The sequence below is a fragment of the Bufo bufo genome, chromosome 8 (genome assembly GCF_905171765.1).
Source record: "Bufo bufo chromosome 8, aBufBuf1.1, whole genome shotgun sequence".
Lineage (NCBI taxonomy): Eukaryota > Metazoa > Chordata > Amphibia > Anura > Bufonidae > Bufo > Bufo bufo.
Window position 1 is genome coordinate 191399551 of NC_053396.1, and position 18724 is coordinate 191418274.

The 18724-nt window shown below is 45.1% G+C and overlaps 1 protein-coding gene across 2 annotated transcripts; it reads right to left on the minus strand.

Annotated features, from left to right (window-relative positions):
* Positions 1 to 4430: 4430 nt before the first annotated feature.
* On the minus strand, positions 4431 to 16756 carry HNRNPL (heterogeneous nuclear ribonucleoprotein L). 2 transcript variants are annotated; one of them, XM_040442076.1, is made up of 13 exons: positions 16604 to 16756; positions 15251 to 15369; positions 14901 to 15141; positions 13743 to 13828; positions 12287 to 12383; positions 11797 to 11869; positions 10149 to 10221; positions 9254 to 9536; positions 9045 to 9166; positions 8735 to 8936; positions 7766 to 7823; positions 5661 to 5756; positions 4431 to 4732 (listed from the first exon to the last, which is right to left on the minus strand). In XM_040442076.1, the coding sequence occupies exons 1-13, from the start codon at positions 16715 to 16717 to the stop codon at positions 4674 to 4676; spliced, it is 1623 nt and encodes a 540-aa protein (XP_040298010.1). In that variant the 5' UTR covers positions 16718 to 16756; the 3' UTR covers positions 4431 to 4673. The 2 variants fall into 2 exon arrangements, with proteins under 2 accessions (XP_040298010.1, XP_040298009.1); XM_040442075.1 differs by having other exon boundaries at positions 16598 to 16750.
* Between the last annotated feature and the right edge of the window lie 1968 nt (positions 16757 to 18724).

Below are 18724 nucleotides of genomic sequence, written 5' to 3' on the forward strand. Positions count from 1 at the left end.
AGGGAAAGAATGGGCGGGGGGAAGCGACAATAAGGCTGAGCTAGCTGGGCACCTTTGAGGGTAACGCCGCCCCTGGGCACTTGCGAGCCCTCATTTGCATATGCTACTAAGTTGTTTTTTGACGGTTTTATAAGTCCAGGATTGCTCATAAAGGTAAAGTTTTTAAAAGGAATCTGTCACTAGCAATTTACCAATTTTTTTTTTTCATGAATCCATGTTTAACAGAATACCTTTTTTCCATCTGTCTGATTCTTTTGATTGTCCGTCTTGTCATTTCTTCAAAAAATCGATTCTTGTGATATGTAAATGACGCTGTAAGGAGCCCAGAGGGGCGTTCTTCTTTCTCCACGGTGCCCAGGAACGCCCCTCTGAAGTGCCGTGCCCGGCAAAATTTGAAAACTAATAACGCCTCCAAGTTCATCTAAATCCCCTCCCAGAGGCGCGGCTAAGTTCTCAACACCCCCCCCTCCTCGGCGCCGCGCTCTGCGGCAAACACCCCGATCCTCCTCTCGCCGGCATCCCAAATCCCGCGCAGGCGCAGTGCCGGCGATTGCCTGCGCTATGATGAGATGAGTGACGGCACTGCGCCTGCGCGGGATTTGGGATGCCGGCGAGAGGAGGATCAGGGTGTTTGCCGCAGAGCGCGGCGCTGAGGAGGGGGGGGTGTTGAGAACTTAGCCGCGCCTCTGGGAGGGGATTTAGATGAACTTGGAGGCGTTATTAGTTTTCAAATTTTGCCGGGCACGGCACTTCAGAGGGGCGTTCCTGGGCACCGTGGAGAAAGAAGAACGCCCCTCTGGGCTCCTTACAGAGTCATTTACATATCACAAGAATCGATTTTTTGAAGAAATGACAAGACGGACAATCAAAAGAATCAGACAGATGGAAAAAAGGTATTCTGTTAAACATGGATTCATGAAAAAAAAATTTTTGGTAAATTGCTAGTGACAGATTCCCTTTAATAACTGTAAGGCTGGGTTCACACGAGCGGATGCCGTGCGTGGCATCCGCTCCGTGAATGACAGCCAAGACCCGATGCAGACTACAGAGGCACGGAGCATTAACATGACTGATAACGCTCCGTGCCTCTCTGTGATCTCTTTACTACGAAATCACAGTGACAACTTTATCTCACTGTGATTTCATAGTAAAGAGATCACAGAGAGGCACGGAGCGTTATCAGTCATGTTAATGCTCCGTGCCTCTGTAGTCTGCATCGGGTCTTGGCTGTCATTCACGGAGCGGATGCCACGCACGGCATCTGCTCGTGTGAACCCAGTCTAAGGCTGCTAGAAAGCTATGGGAAGGGTTAAAAAGGTGAAACTGATGACAGACTTCCTTTAAGGGCTCATGCACAGGAATGTATTTTCTTTGTGTCCATTCCGTTTTTTTTTGCGGACCGTATGCGGAACCATTCATTTCAATAGGTCCTTAAAAAAACAAAAACAAACAGAAGGTACTCCGTGTGCATTCCATTTCCATATGTCCATTCCGCCCAAAAATAGAACATGTCCTGCAGTACGGACAAGGATAGGACTGTTCTATTAGGGGCCAGCTGTTCCGTTCCACAAAATACAGAATGCACACAGACGTCATCCGTCATTTTTGCAGACCGCAAAATACATACGGTCGTGTGCATGAGGCCTAAAGGTTTTCTCCAGAAATGATTTAAAATGGCCAGAAGCAACCTGTCCTAAGGTGAGCAGGACTGATTGGGCTGCCTAGGGCGAGGCTTTACTACACTTACTTGCATATAGATAAGCGTTCCGGTCAGGCTGTCAGCCATGAAAGCATACCGTAGTCAGGATCGTACAATGTAGAGCAGCGCAGCGTGCACTAAGGCCCCAGGCATTTCTGCAAATGGTGGCAAACAGTCCTGTTCACATTCTAGGACAGGTTGCTGGCAGACATTTCAAGGAACCACTTTAATGACAAGAACAGGCACCAAAAACCTGTCTCATTGTACCCTGGTGTCTGCTGTGTAAATACAGATCCTGGCGGCAGATCACCAGTCATTGGCCCGGCTCATTAGGCTAAGGGGCTACATGGTGGCATAAAGATCGCAGCGCAGCATACAACCTCCTGCAGCAGGACCTTCCGAAAAAGAAAACTCATGTGAAACTTTCCTGCTATATAACAGTTTTGTAGGGAATTAAAGGGGTTGCACAGGCAGTATATACCGATGACCTATCCTTAGGAGAGGTCATCAATGTCTGACGGCTGGGAGTCTGACTCCCAGTGTCCTCACCGATCAGCTTTTTGAAGGAGCAAGAGCTCTTAATAACAATGCGCCACCGCAAGGGAGACGACGGGCAGTGAAATGAAGAGGAAGCAGCTCTCACAGCTGCAGGGGTGCTGGGTGTCTGACTCCCTCAGGCTCCGTCATCAGTATATTCTGCCTGCACAAACCTTTTAACCCCTTCGCTACCAGCCTGTTTTGGGCCTTACTAACCAAGTGTTTTTCTTCCTTTTTTCATCTTTGCCTTCCAAGAGCTATAACTTTTTTGTTTTTCTGTCTATATAGCTGTATGAGGACTTTTTTTTTTAATGGCACCATTTTGGGGTACACAACTTTTATTAAAGGGGTATTCCCATCACATACAATGGGGGCATATCGCTAGAATTTGCCCCCATTGTCTGGTAGGTGCAGGTCCCACCTCTGGGACCCGCACCTACAAGGAGAACGGAATGGGGAGAGCTGTGGCTTGAGGACCCCAGGGTCCATCCACCACCAAGAGCTGCTCCCATTCATTTCTATGGGGCAGACAGAAATAGCTGAGGCAGTGCTTGACTATTTTCGGCAGCCCCATTGAAATGAATGGATGGCGGCCGCACATGCGCCCTCCATTAATTTCCCCGCTCCGTTCACGTGCGTGCAGGTCTGGCCTAGCGATATGCCCCCATTTTATGTGATGGCAAAATCTCTAACTTTCTGGGAGGAAGATGGGGGGGGCAGCAATACCACCACTGCGTTTTTAAGTTATACATTTTACAGCGTTAATTTTTCAATATAAAAAACATCTTTATTCTCTGGGTCAGTACGATTAGTGACAAAGAGTTATTTTTTTTTTTAAAGTTAAAAAAAAAATTCAAATATATAAGTTGTCAAAGGAAAATAAAGTTTTTGCATTGCCGCTTCCCGAGACCCATAACTTTTTTATTTCTATGGAGCTTGATTTTTGCGGGACAACTTATTTTTAGTTGGTGTAAAATTACGTTTTGGATCGCTTGTTAGTAAGTTTTTTCCGGTGGCAACTAATAAATTAGCACTTTAATATTTTTTTTGCGTGCACTGTAGGGGATAATTTACATGATTTTTATGTAGTCCGGGTCGTTACAATACCAAACATGGGGGAGATATATTTTTTTTGCAATTTCATTAAAAATGCATATTTTCAATGGGAAAAAAAAAAAGCGTATTTAAGGGGACTATAACAGACAATATTAAGATTATTTTTAAAACACAATGCATTATCCCTATAATGCAATGCATTTTAATGCAAGTGCTATACCGACATTGACCAGCAGGCTGCACCAGAGAGGCACAGCCTGCTGGAAACTACTCAAGGTAGGTTTGGGGGCCTTCATAGGACCCCAGCCTGCATTTACACTCATAAGCAACCCACGATTGCATTTGCAGGTGGATGTCAGAAAGGGGAAGCAAGAAGATCAAGCCACTTCACATCGCTTGAAAAGGAATAAGGATCTTTCCTGCACTATACCACCAGTGACAGCTGGGAACATGAGACATAGGTGAGAACAGCTCATATATACTAATGGCTGCAGATAAATACTCTTAGTAAGGCCTCTTTCACACGACCGTTTTTTTCCCCCCCGTTACGGGCCGTTTTTGGGGTTCCGTATACGGTACCATTCATGTCAATGGTTCTGCAAAAAAAAAAAACATGCATCCGTATCTCTTCCGTATCCTTCTGTTTTTGCGGAACCATCTATTGAAAATTTTATGCCCAATCTTTTCTATGTAAATTACTGTATACGCCATACAGAAAAACGGAACATGCAAACACAAACAAAAGACGGAACGGATCCGTGAAAAACAGACCGTAAAACACTGAAAAAGCCATACGGTGGTGTGAAAGAGGCCTAACTTTGATACAAGGAAGTGTCTCAGCGGGGGGATCCACCTAACCCTTGACTACCCAAACAGGCAGTTTTAGATCCTCATCTGAACATACTCAGGTTGTCGTTGGCCAATCTGCCTTATGTATCAAGGCTCTAATGGTGCGGAAACTGACTTACAGGGTAGCCACCTATAGAAGAATGTTCACCCTTCTGAAAGGGAACCATTTTACACACTTCTCCCAGGGAGCGCTGCCTGTAAACAGTCTTACATCAACTGGTTCTCAGTGAGAAGAACGGGTCAGGCTTCTTATGCCCAGTAACATTTATACAGGACTCAGACATTACCATTTACCAATCAAAGCATCAGGCTTTATTAAACATGGGAAAGACCAGCAAACGTCCAGTGACGCAACACAAGTGTCCCCAATTTATTAACATGTGCTAAGTACAGGCACACAACCATACATAAAAAAAAATAAAAAAAAAAAAAATTATATAATAAACCGAAATAAAAAAAATCTAGCTCAAGGAGCCCAACGGGTACTAAACATTAGCGGTGGGGAGGGAACGGTCAGGTCACATCTAGGGTGTTACGATGCATGCTGGGCGGTGGAGAAGCACAGCTTCAAGGTGTAAGGGTATGGGCCATCTGTAAGAGAGAGAAAAAAAAAGGAGACAACATAAATAATCTGATACGCCTTCCATACTATGATATATCTGACTGCATAACCCCTTTAAAGGGAGTTTCTAGGATTCCTCCATCAATGACCTATCCCTGGGATAAGTTATTAATATCAGCTGTTTGAAGATGCTGCAGTCTTTTCCTAGACCAGTGGCATCACATTTATCTGGCACATGGCCCAGGCACTGCTCGGTTCCATTCAAGTGAATGGCTGTGGGCTGCAGTACCAAGCACGACCACTGTACGGCACTTTGCTAGTAAACTGCAAATGGGGGAGGGGGGGCAGGACATGGCAACACTGACTGAAGCATTGCAGCTGATTAGTAGGGGTGCAGGACCCCACTGATCAGATATTCATGACCTATTTTGAAGACAGTTCATCAATCTGAGTCCCAGAAAATCCTTAGAGTGTAGTTTCACAGTTTTTTGGAGGAAGTGAAGGCAGATTTCATTGCAGGTTTTTCAGCCAAAGCCAGAAGTGGATTTGAATGGAATTGGGAATATAAAGGAAGGACAGACTTCTTTCTGCTGGATCTACTTCTGGTATTGGCAGAGAAACCTGCAGCAATCTGCCTCAAATCCTCCTCCAAAAAACTGTGAGCCTACCCCAACCCTTTTAGGATCAAGTAGATAAAATATTAGATGTCTGCAATGACAAAGTGCAGTTTCTTGCCCTCGTGAGCTGTGGGTTGGCCTAGCCCCCCCGACTGCATAGTACAGGGAGAAACCCACCAGGGCGAAGCAGGAGACCGACGCTCATGAACACAAGGACTACGGGTCACACAAATCAGTGTCACAATCTGACGCTGCCCTCAGAAGACAGCACAACGGTGGTGACAGATTCCCTTTAGTTGACATTTCATATAAACATTCCAATTAAGTATGAAGGACTCACTAGGATTCTTCATCTGGAAATGATTCAGTAAACCGAGTGTTTCAAGGGCATCGCTCTTAGATTCCCACTCCAGCAACCCCGAGGAGCTCCGGTCACCTGGGGAGGAAAAAAAATAAGAATAAACCACAAACCCTCCACATAAAATACTGAAGAGTGCCACCAACAAGTTCAATTAGCGGCAGACTGTAGATTGCATTAGTGGTGATTGGCTAGTCCTTGGGCTGCCCCATTACTGCATATGGACCATCTTTTAGCCAGGACTGCAAACGAGAACTGTGGAGAACTCTAACCATCCATGTATTACAAGGACAGTCAGCATGGCACATCTGCAGGGGAAATGAGCAGTTGCATTCGTTGTCCCCTCTTCCCCAACAAAATCAATTGTTTGCTGGGGAATCAATGGAAGCAGAGTTGAAGCCATCTATTACAAGACTAAGCCTTTAAGGCGCTGCCACACCACTTTTTCCTGACGTTATTTTGGCTTTTGATAAACATTGTGATGTGTGGTTGTTTTTTTAGCAAAAACATTCTTCCTTTCCCTATAGAGATAGCTATGGGAAAACAGTCAGTATGTTGCAATTCTAAAATAAAAGGAAACTGTTTTAATGCAAATAAAAAAAAGTTAAACATGCAACAGCTGGATACGGTGGTTTTTGCTTAAAAACGTGGTAGTGATACAACACTAACGCATTTAGTTACAGATGGAAACATGGTGTTGTGCTTTTTCCTAAGTGTAAACAGTTATATCTACTTATTTTAATTATAATGGGTATTCGTTGCCTTTAAGAGCAATGTAGATTTATATTCACTATTTTGTATGGATTTTCATGTAGGCCTAAGTAAGTCCATGGGAAGATTACTGTGCCCTTCAAAGAGCTAGTGTTATTGTAACAATCTATTATATATTTAGACAGTTAGAAGATACACGGCACCTGCAGATTTAGAGGCTTCATTGTATTTGTTATCTGGCCATGAATTCCACAGTGTGAGAATTGTCTAGATGTTCCTCAAAGTATACATTCATGTATCAAAGTTTGTCCCTGGGCTCTAAGACACGGCCTCCAGATGTCAGGTGTGTAGTATTGAAAATATCAGGCATGTATGAGTTAACCCTTAATAGTATGATGCTTATACAACAGTGCCACCTAGATATGAGCAGTTAATACTACACCAGTAGCAAAAGTGCATTCTGTGTAGTGTTATGACATCACATTCCTTATCAATGCACACGCCCATCCAACAATGATTGGAAAGTTCCAAACTAGGAAGGTGTGATCATCTGATTGGTTTCTTAACCCAAAAACTTGATACCAAAGAGAAAGAGGGGGAGGGAGAGGGGGGAAGAGAAAAAAAAAAAAGTGATCTCGGGAGAGATTGTATTATTGGAAAACCTCTTGAGCCGACTGACCCAGGACTCTGCACATCACTTGACCCTTGGGTAACATATTTTGTTTTATGTGGTATTGATCTAAATTAATTGGCTTGATACTTAGCCACATACCTGCCCATTTGTGGACGTGTAACGTTAGTTGCTACATCAATATTTTCTCCGATTTCAGTTATGATGCATATAACTGAATAAGTGATAATATTGGAGAAACTCTGTTGGGAATCTTTATATTCCCTAGTTTGATATCAAGCCAATAATTTCTAAGTTTTGTTGCAATACTACCATTATCTGAGATTGGTCATTTTGGGCAGAGCAAGGGCTCATATCTTGTCATTATCTTGAGTTTTTGCGCATAATCCATTGATTTTATATCTCACAATTTTAAAGCCGTATTGCATACTATTTTTGTGTTAGTTGAGTAGTGTTTTGTTGGCACCATATAGTGGAGAATTCTGGGTACTGCATACTGTATATTGAAATTTACATTGATTCATTTTTGATTGTATTTTAAACTATTGTATAATAAACCATTTATATTTTTGCATAAACGCTTGTACCCTGTTTTGCTGATTGAACTCTCGGAGGTGTATATATTTCCACCTCACAGATCAATATCATTTGCACAATTTTTCTTTTAATCCGTTAATTCTTTTTTATATTTAAATAAAGCATTTGCTTTATATACCCGACAATGGGTGAACGTCATAACACTTACTTTTGCCAGGAAATACTTTGACAGATGCCGGTTTCTTCAAGCCAAGCTCATCATTGATCTACAAAGCACAGAAGAGGTACAACATTATACTATCATACACCATGGCGAAATCCAACCCAGGATGACATACATGTTAGGTCACTGTTGTTCACAAGGGCACAACAGCTGGGATTGACATTCTTGCCACGACTGCAAAAAACTCAAATCTCAGTCAATTAATCCCTGAAGCACTGTTATCAGTGCCCTGTCCTTGTAAGAACAAGCACACCACCAATCAAAACCTTTGATACATTGCTATGGCTCTGGAGCTGGTGCCATCTTTACCCTAAGTTCACACTTGCGCGTTTTACAGCGCGTACGAACGCGCTGTAAAACACATAACCGATGCAAACCAATGCTTCCCTATGGGACTGGTTCACATTTTCGCGTTTTACAGCACGTTCGAACGGGCTGAAAAACGCCCGACGCATAAAAAAGTTCTTGAGCTTCTTTGGGGCGTTTTGTCGCGCGTTTGTGGCCATAGGACACTGCTGTCAATCACACAAACGCGCGTTGACTATGGACAAAAGCGCGCACAAAAACGCACGTTAAACGCGCATATCAAATACGCTCAGGTCTGAACCCAGTGTTAAAGAGGGGTTACACTTCCTTTCCTGACTCACCACCTTGTCCTCTACACCAGACATAACACAAACACGCAGCATACTGAATGTAACAGATGCAGCCAATCGCTGGCCTCGGCCATGTATGGCGTGAGACCACTTAGGCAAGTGGTTAAATGTGGCATGTCGCTGATGCAGCCCAGTGCAGAGTGGGTTAAGGCATGATTTTTATTTTTTTTTAAATGATTTTAACATCCCTGCCGTCTGCCACAGAATTGAACAATCCCTTTGAGGACAAGACTGCCTCAGTGCATTAAAGGGGGGGGGGGGGCAGGGCAGAAACACCAAGACACAGTTGGACGCTCACCTCTAAGAAGTTCTGATCTGTGACTTCTGGTGGAGCATTGAAGAAATGAAGTACATTGCTCGGCTGCTGGATGCGGTTCTTTGCCGCCTGCTCAGGAGACGTGAAGCGATTGTTTCGGGAACCGCTGAACACCTTGAAGCTGCATGAGCCATCCTCCAGGCCGTACGACTGACCAGGCACAATAGACTGCTGCTTTGACACACTAGAAACGTGAACAGTATAGTTTAAAAAAAAAAAAAAAAAAAAAAAAAAAACACACACACCAGTAAAACTAAACTTTGTGCACAACAAATGTTAACAGAAAACTCACCAGACACTGAGCTTCTGCCCAAACATGAAGTTATTGTTCAGGTGGGTGAGGGCTCTGTCCACAGCATACCCATCAGCCATCTCCACCATAGCAGCCCCAGGTTTGCTCTTCATGAATTTCACCTAATGAACAGTCAATGCAGGAGACTACTGAAGGCCGATACATTGTGCACTATAATCATGAACTATGAAGCGGTCACACCGCCTTACCTTCTCTACATTGCCGTATAAACAGAATACATTGAACACCCGATCACAATTCATCTTTTTTGCATCAAGTCCATACACCATGAGCACGGGGCTGTCCGCATGAGGACCATATTCCGGAGGTGGTGGTGGAGGGTGACCGTACTGAGGACCATAACGATTCGGTCCTCTGCGAGGGGCACCAACAGGAGGTGGTCCCATTCTGCGGCTTTCATAGTGTGGGGGTGGAGGGCCATAACCCTCATCATGATAGTGACTATGGTATCCACCATGTGGGCCTCCTGCTGTAGTACAAGAATATGGGTTACAGAGCACTCATTAGTATTGGTATATTTGCAAATGCCCTCATTTTGATCTGCGCATAACGTGATGGGAACTGGTATTTTAATATGCCCTTGTACGGTTAAAAATGACCTTTTCAGTGCGACGCAGTAAATCCGACTCCCGTCACCCCCACCGATCAGCTGGTTGAAGAGACTGCTGTACTCCAGCGAGCACTGTGGTACTGTGGTCTCCTAGCACTGTGAAGTGCCCTCTTCCAGCGAGCGCTGATCGACAAGGGTGCTGGAGCTGGACCCCACCAGTCAGACAATAAAGACCTATCCTGAGGATAGACAATATTAAAATCCTGGACAACCCCTCTAAGATATACATCTACATGGCTGACATTGGCATTAAAGGAGCTTTTGTTTTATTTTATCTAAGATAACAATCCCCCTTCCCCCACATTTTCAGGTCTTGATAATAGACTATATTACACATCACTCGTGTTCGGTTACGGGTATGTTTTTTTACTGCCGTTACCAAGCATAGCGCACAGGAAAAGTTTATACATTTCGCTTTTACTGCATCTTCAGATTTTAAAATTAATGTAAAGTTGATCCGTGCAAATGTCTTACCATACTCTGCAGGGTGGTCTCCCAGCAAAGGCGGGTTTCGCTGTCGTTTGTTTTGGTTTCCTGGTCCATCTCCTAGAAATGAGCGCATGAAGATCAATTAGCTTTACTGAGACCTGCGATCATTCACCCCCACCAACTAATCAAAATTGGGGTAATCGTACAGCTGCCTGCCCTGATTAAAAAAGAACTGTGTATCAAGGCTAACAAGCAAATAAACCATCCATACAACTAAAGCACCCACTAACCATTAACCAGTGCTATAACGGCAGACCTCCCAGGTGGCCTTGATACACAGATCCACCCACTCCTCCCCGGAAATCAGCCACCAGCCCTTAGCAAAGACAAAAATTCTGACAGAGCACAAGACATTTCATTTGGTAAGATTGAGAAAAGACTTACTTACAGACGTGTCCCAGTGACAACAACATATCTGTATGTCTCTTACCATTGGATACCTCATGTGTGCGTAAGCAGAGCTCTGAAAGGTGCCGCCCCGCCATACACACGTTGCGACCCTGCATCACATGGTTTCAGTCATGAGTTACATCGAAGGTCAAACACAACAATTCTGTAAAAAGGTTGACAAGTTGGCTAAAGAAATGTTTTCTCCGTGTTCTGTGTGCTCCATGTGCATGTTTCTCTGGTGAGGCTGCTAGATGGTGTCTGTCACACGTCCTGTATCTTGGTTGTGTTCGGCTCTTCTGGACTTGGCTGGTGAGGAGGAACTGTCTGTGGTGGAAATGGAGGTTCGCATGGTGCTAATGTTGTAGCATGTCCCGACTCTGTCTGGCGTGGCATGTGCAGACCCACTTCTGTGCCCGTTACATGACTGTGTTCATTGTGAATACACTGCTATGGGCATGTAACCATCAGTTGTAAAATGTTTGCTGTAATGTGGAGAACGGTCTCTGTACTGGTCATGCCTGCAGCGTGGTGAGCGCATCACTGTGCTTGTTACATGCCTGTCGGAGCCCCAGTTTCAGCGTCTTTCTCTTGGTTCACCATGTGATGTTCTCCGTGTGTGAGCTCTGCAGAAGGCCTGGTATTGCTGCGATGCGTGTCTCCATGCTTTCTCACTATACTGTGTGTTTTTCTTTTTTCTTTTTTTTTTTTTTTTTAAAGAAAAAAAAAAGAAAAGAATGTGCAGACAAGGGCCTTGTCAGTCCTGGACCCCAAGAGGGAGACGGGAAGCTTCCCACTAGTGGGACACCCCTGAAAACCAATGCTGTCCCCCTCAAGGGTCAGTTACAGATCAACGGCTGAGCACTGAGGTGGCCCCTGCACATGGATTCTAGTATGTACCTTGGAAAAGAAATGTGTTAGGTTTGGACATGTAATGCCATTGCTTGCTCTAGGGAGAAACGGTCCGGAGTCAAGCGACCCGCATACAGATATTTATGACATGCTGGGTGCATGTAAAATTTGCAATAGTAAAAGAATTTTACGAGCGGCTAAATAACGTGCAAATGTCTTTCCAGACCTTACGCTGAGCAAATAAAGCTGCAGGGCAGGGGAGAGAAAAGGGACCACGTTTCTTGGTAGCCAAGAGCCAAAGCAATGGCATTAGAGTGTGACGTGCCAGTCTGGTGCATTTGATAAAACTAATGAGAATGTATACACAAAGGGCATCAAAAGCGAAATCTTTACCTTGTCCGCTCAGGGTCGGATTAGTGTAGTCCCAAGTGTCCTGGTCATTCTTGAAGACGTTCAGCCTTGTGGGCTTTGGAAAGGAGGTAAAATACAAAAATTAAAACGTGGATCTAAGAACCAAAAGGGGGAGTTTTATCACCAATTACACTAGGGATCTGGTCATAACTTTTTTTTTTTTTTTTAAATCCCACAGTGGCTAAACTTAGTCGCAAGTGACATTTGTATACCACCCCGTCAGTTTCTAAAAAGGGGGCATGGGGAGGGCAGAGCGTGAGCAGGCCCATCAATCCCAGACACATTTATCATATCTGCCACATACTGGTGAAAATGACAGATCTACGCCAGCTACTGATTGGCAGAAGAGGCATTTATGACTAGGCCTGCACCTCGTGACATCAATTAAATGTCTGATCCTACAGTGCCGGGACCAACAAATCAGGGGCTAAACATCCACCCCCTCTCTCCAGTTTCAACATTTGGTGCTTACCTTAGCATACTCAATCTTTAAAGTGCAACATCCTGAGTATATGTCCGCTCCATTCAGAGAGGCCTTCGCACGTTGAGCACTTTGTACGGAGTCAAATGTGCAAAAGGTTAAGGAAAAATAGAGCATTTGGTAAAATCAGCTTGTACCAAGCAAGTGGTCAGAGAGCATTTACCATACAAGACTTCTAATATTTAGGCTGGGTTCACACTTGAGTGTTTTACAGTGCGTTTGAACGAGCTGTAAAACGCTCAACACATGAAAACCATTGCTTCCCTATGGCCCTGGTTCTCACTTGAGCGTTTTACAGCGCGTTTGAACGCACTGAAAAACGCCCTACGCTCAAACAAGTACTTGAGCTTCTTTGGGGCATTTTGATGCGCGTTTGTGGCCATAGGACACTGCAGTCAATCACACAAACGCGCGTTTACTATTGCAAAAAACGCGCATAAAAACGTGCGACAAAAACGCGCATATCAAATACGCTCAGGTCTGAACCCAGCCTTAGGGTATGGTCACAGGACAGATTCACCAAGTTTCAGCAGTGTGCGTTAAATGTAGATTTGCTGCAGAATTAGCCCTGTGCATTGCAGACCTGTGCAGGAAATCTGCAGCATGAACAGACATGCTGGGGGTTTAAAATTCACACAATGCAGGTCAATTTATGCTGCAGATTATACTTTAGCTTTTAAAGGGAAACTGTCACATAGAAAATTAATATTAAACCGCCAGCAGTACCTTATTGCAGCTTATAGCATTATTATAAAGGTGTCGGTGTCTTTTCTGTACAATGTGCCAAAAGTCTGAAAAGATACTTTAATTTAACTGGCCGCGCCATGTAAACGATAGTCTGGAAGTCAAGGGGGCAGCGGCTTTCTCGTCTGAAGTCAAGCATGCCCTGGCCCCTTAGCGTTTGATTGATAGAAATTCCAATTTCTTCACTGCTGAGCACTTGAGTAGTCTCACGCATGCGCAGGCTCTCATGTGCAAGTGCCTTATTATTGAGCCTACCTCACAGCAGAGTGGAACAGTGCGCAGGCACTGCAGGGACGCAGCGCAAGACTACATTTGAGTGTCCAGTGGTGAAGGAACTGGAATTCCAATCAAACGCTAAGGGGCCGGGGCACGCTCGACCTCAGATGAGAAAGCTGCTGCCCCCTTGACTTCAAGACTATGGTTTACATAGCGTGGCCAGTTGAATAAAAGTATTTTTTCAGACTTTTGGCACATTGTACAAAAAAAAAAAAAAAAAAAGGACACCTTTATAATCATGCTATAAGCTGCAATAAGGTACTGCTGGCGGTTTAATATGTATTTTCTAGATGACAGGTTCCTTTTAAATTGCAGCATGTTGATGGGATTTAAATATATATATATATATATATATATATATATATATATATATATATATTAGATTATGGAGAAAACATTAGATCAAATTCAGTTCTAAAAAGGATATTCCACCATAGCCTGGACTCCATTCTTCCTGAAGAGGACAATCCGCTGGACAGGTCCACATGGATTACAGATGGTATACAACACATCCTAAAAAACAAAACCGACATGTTGGGACTGCAACACATACTTAAGCGCAACCTTAAGTCCCCGTTCACACAGCGATTCTCACCCTCCCCCCAATGTTCTCAATGGGAGGCAGTGCTAAAGAGTGTGGAGCGGCTGTGATGAGAAGGGATGTCATCTTTAAAGAGGACCTTTCACTAGTTTAAAAACTAAAAATATCAGTGGGCAGAGCGGCGCCCAGGGGTCCCCCTGCACTTACTAGTATGTCTCCGGTGTGTGCAGCTCCCTCTGTTGTACGGGGCAGAGTTTTTGTATTAGGGTTGTCCCTTGGTGCAGCGCTGGCCAATCGTAGCGCACAGCTCATAGCCTGGGACTCCCAGGGAGGGAGCTGCAGATACCGGAGCCTATACCGGGCGAACGGAGCAGCGCCCAGACATACTAGTAAGTGCAGGGGGACCCCTGGGCGCCGCTCTGCCCACTGATCTAGTTAGTTTTTAAACTAGTGAAAGGTCCTCTTTAAGCGCTGCTCCACTATCTTTTAGCGATGCCTTCCATTGAGAAGAATGGGCAACAAAAAAAAAGCCACTGCCAAAAATTTGGTGGACGTGTCCACACCAAAATTCCATGAAAAAAAAAAAATAAATAAATAAAAAAACTAGCATGAACAGGCCTTTAATTTATATAAAGCATGCATCAAGTAGCCCTAGATTCCACCCAACCAATAAAGAGAAAAATAAGACACAAACCCCCAATTATATAACTGAAGGATTGTCGTTAGCCGTACTCGGATGATTAAAGACCACCTAACAAGCAGAGTCAGACTACCACCAGAGGGACAGCGCAGAGGACCACAGCCGCTTTGTACTAGAAACTGGTAGGGCTGACAACTCAGACCCTCACCATCAACAACTGACAACTTGACCTGTAGTTTCTGACACTGGCAGAGATGCAAGAAGCCATGCCTTTCCATGTACAGAATGTGTTTAAAAAACAGTCACTGAATTGTCGTAAAATTGGCTGTGGATTTCATCTGTTAATGGAATTAAGGCACCAGGCAAATGGCGCAGCGCGTATCGGACACTGGGTGCTCTCTTACCGTGGTGATCGAGTAGATGGGGTTGAGGATGGTGAAAAGCAACACGTTGTTGACACCCCTCGAGTCATCTCCTGTGTCCACGGGGCGCGAGATCTTCTGGCTGGTGGAGTAGTTGACAAAAGCTGGGTGACCGGCAACGTAGATCTGGTTGTCGGCGGCGTAGTTAACGGCATTGCAGGCTCCCAGGATGTCCTCAAACTCCACCAGGGCTTGTCTCTTCTTAGGCATCACAACCACATAACTGCAAAAAGAATAGACCCCGGCAAGTTAACACCAACAGGACGCCCGGCTGCTGATCACCACCACAGTCGTGAGCGGCAGGCTATACGGCATCACACGCCCTGCCTTACCTGATGGTGCCAAACTCCTGAAGCGCCTCTGCGAGATCAGCTTCCACCACTCCATCAATAAGCCCCCTCACGTGGACCACCGCAGAAGCCGGGGTCTTGTGAGGGTCTTCGTATCCTTCCTAATGAGAAGAAGAAAGACAAAATGGATGTTAGGAATCACATGGTGCTTCTCACTGGGCAGCTGCAAAGACCATTCCCCAGGGAGGAAAACCCAGCGCCTCACGTCTCATTAACACTAAAGCCCAGGCCGGGACGTCTACACAGTGACATTATTAACGTGGCCACCTGGGGTCTGCCTGCCTCACCAGCTTCCACTAACGTCTTGTATCTGAGACACATGTGGAAGGTACGAGGAACACTATAGGTATATAATATGCTGGGGTCTGGCAGGGGCGTCACCGTGCAAGAAAGTTAGAAGGGCCTGCAGCGCCACCCCGGGATCAAGGGGGTCCAAAAGGTCCATAAAACGATGGCTTATCCCAGAAGCGACAGATACCCTGCACTCTGACGGAGCTGCGGTGGATTTTATGTCTAGCCAATCAGTCATATAGAGGGGGAACATATGGCCATACGTGAGCTTCTATTTAAAGGGGTCATCTCACCAATGTCAGATAGGAGTGGGTCCCAGAGGTGGAAGCCGCACCATTCATTTCTATGGCAGAACAAGCAACTTCCATAGAACTAAATGGAGAGCGCTCTGCTCGAGCAGGGGCCGGTGGTTGTGGAGATATGCCACCAATGTCAGGCCACAAAAAATAAATTACATACTCCGCAGGGGGTGATAAATGTGTGATCACTAGAGGCCAAACTGCTGGGAACACCCCCCCCAAAAAAGGGCCCCACTACCACTCCATTCACACCCCATACATTTAACCCCTCCTGTGAATAAGTGATGCATGTTATCATGATGCACTCCCTTTTAAAAAAAAAAAAAAAAAAAAGCTTCACAATACCACCCCTTTAAGAGGTGATTTTTTTTTTAACCCTAGGTGATCTAATATGGGTCTATAGAGCAGTACACGGCCACCTATATCCTAATGAGTGCTAACAGGCAGTGGAGGGGCAGCCCACGGGGGCCTGACACAGCGGCCAGCCCTTTATACCTGTGATGCTTACACGGGGGATCCTCTCACCCCGAGTTGGCCTGTAAGAGGAATCTACAACGGGCAGAAAATCCCTTTAAATGGCGGAGGTTGTACCATTGAGTGAATTGCAGAGAGTGATCACAGCCAACGAGACGTGATGCGAGGCCAGGATCCCTCGCGCCGCTGCGTTGTTCAGGGGACACAATGGGGGAGAGACGCGATAACCCGCTAGAGGTCGTAACCACACACAAAAAGTCCTTACTCTTACCGCCGCGGCCGCCACGCTGTCGTCCGTCCCGTCCGTCTTCTGCCTCTTAGGGGCACGGCCACCCTCGTTCCCGTAATAAGCTGACCTTCCTCCCACAGCTGCAGTTGCCGCCATCTTCAGAGCTCCGCCGGGACTGAAAGCTCTGTAACATGGCGCCGGGGCTAAACCAGAACCGCCCCGCCTTCCTACTCCTGCGTGATTGGCTTAGGGAAATGCCGCTCGTATAGCTCGGCCGTTCGTTGGTTGTAAGGTGACGCCACTCAAGCTGTAGCGCAGCCTATTGGCTACTGTGAAAGGGGAGGGGGACTTAACGACTGCGTTTTCCCATTGGTCACAGAACGCGTCAATCAGATCTTTTGTCCTGGTTTCACTCCGGCGCTCTGATTGGCTGTTGTCTGTGAGGGGGACAAGAATGAGCGGACGAGAGGAGCCGCCATCTTGTGCGCGCTCTGCTGCGCTGTAATGGCGCCTCATTCATTGAAACAAAGCTGAAACGTGCTTACTTAGTAGTTGTGTTCATAGGACTGGTGTGCGAGGAAAGCTCTGTAATAAAGAGAAACCTGTGTATACTGTTAAACGCCGTCCTCATTACTGATACATGTACCAGCTAGCGTAGAATGACTAACATTATAATAGAAGACATGAAGAGGAAAATGTAACTGCTGGACAAGAAGCAGAAAGCCAGTCATGTACACAAAATATTATAAAAACATAATATGGGATGCCACCGCACAGTATGAGGGCTTATTATTGTGTTCACGCTGCCGTATAGTTGCATACATCTGCCATTGACTCCCACTGCAAAAAGAAATGTATATATATATATATATATACATACACAAATATCTTTGCAGAATCCCTTTGTATTAAAGTCTAGTTGTATACACCATAGAATACAGTATGCCGCCAGGCGTATACTAAGGCCTTATTCACACAACAGCGATGAAAAAATGGCAGTTAAAAAGGTCAAATTTTCACGGCTGCCTTTCTGAGAAATTGCCATTAAAAACAACCCTTGTATGAGGGCTGTTGGGTCCTTGAAAATGGAGAAAATAGGACAGGTCCTAATTTTTGACCGCCACTATTCACGGTCCATTAAAAAACCATGCGTGTGAAAACACCCATAAACTGTCATCTTTCTAAAGATAGACGTCCATTTTTCACTATTGTGAAATAATTTTCAAAGCATCTCTTCTTAATGATCCGTTAAACACGGATAGCATCCATGTTGCATTCGTGGGTTTTCACGGACCCCTAGACTATAATGGATGTGAGGGATCCGGGAACACGGACCAAGATAGGACATGCATCCGTGCTGAAAACGCAGACCCACGGACCGTGCTAAAACACTGATGTGTGAATAAACACATTGAAATGAATGGGGACGTGTGCTGTCCGCGGAGAACATGTACGTGAAACACTGACATGTGAATGAGGCTTTAGGCAGTAAGTGGACAGTCCATTCTTGAGGGTATATTCACATGTAGCTGTTCTGCTGCAGTTTTGCACGCATATTTGTCACCTAATTGCTGCATTTTTTTCCAATGAGTGTCACCAGTGTAAAACCACGTACACATGGAACTGTGGCCCGGCTGCTACATGTGAATATGACCTAAGGTTGATGTGTTAGGGCTCATGCACACAAACGTATTTTCTTTCCATGTCCGTTCCGTTTTTTGCGAGAACCATTCATTTCAATGGGTCCGCAAAAAAAACGGAAGTTACTCCGGGTGCATTTTGTTTCCATATATGCGTTTCGCAAAAAAATAGAACATGTCCCATTATTGTCTGCATTACGGACAAGGAGAGGACTGTTCTATTAGGGGCCAACTGTTCCGTTCCTCAAAATACAGAATGCACACAGACGTCATCTGTATTTTTTGTGGATCGCAAAATACATACGGTCGTGTGCATGAGCCTTTGGGCCTCATGCACACGAACGTATTTTGTTTCCGTGTCCGTTCCGCTTTTTTGCGGATAGGATTCAGACCCATTCATTTCAATGGGTCCCCAAAAAATGCATCCGTATGTCCGTTCCGTAGCCCCGCAAAAAAAAATATAACATGTCCTATTCTTGTCTGTTTTAGGCATTGTTACAATGGATCCGCAAAAAAAAAAACG

Bases quoted from the DNA above. Each gene is read 5' to 3' on its own strand.
- HNRNPL (XM_040442075.1), bottom strand. From the start codon at position 16,717: ATGGCGGCAACTGCAGCTGTGGGAGGAAGGTCAGCTTATTACGGGAAC. The intron at 11,870-12,286 runs GTAAGCACCAAA...TCCTTTCCAAAG, and splicing joins TAAAGATTGAGTATGCTAAG to CCCACAAGGCTGAACGTCTT. The intron at 8,937-9,044 runs GTGAGTTTTCTG...TCACGTTTCTAG, and splicing joins GGGCAGAAGCTCAGTGTCTG to TGTGTCAAAGCAGCAGTCTA.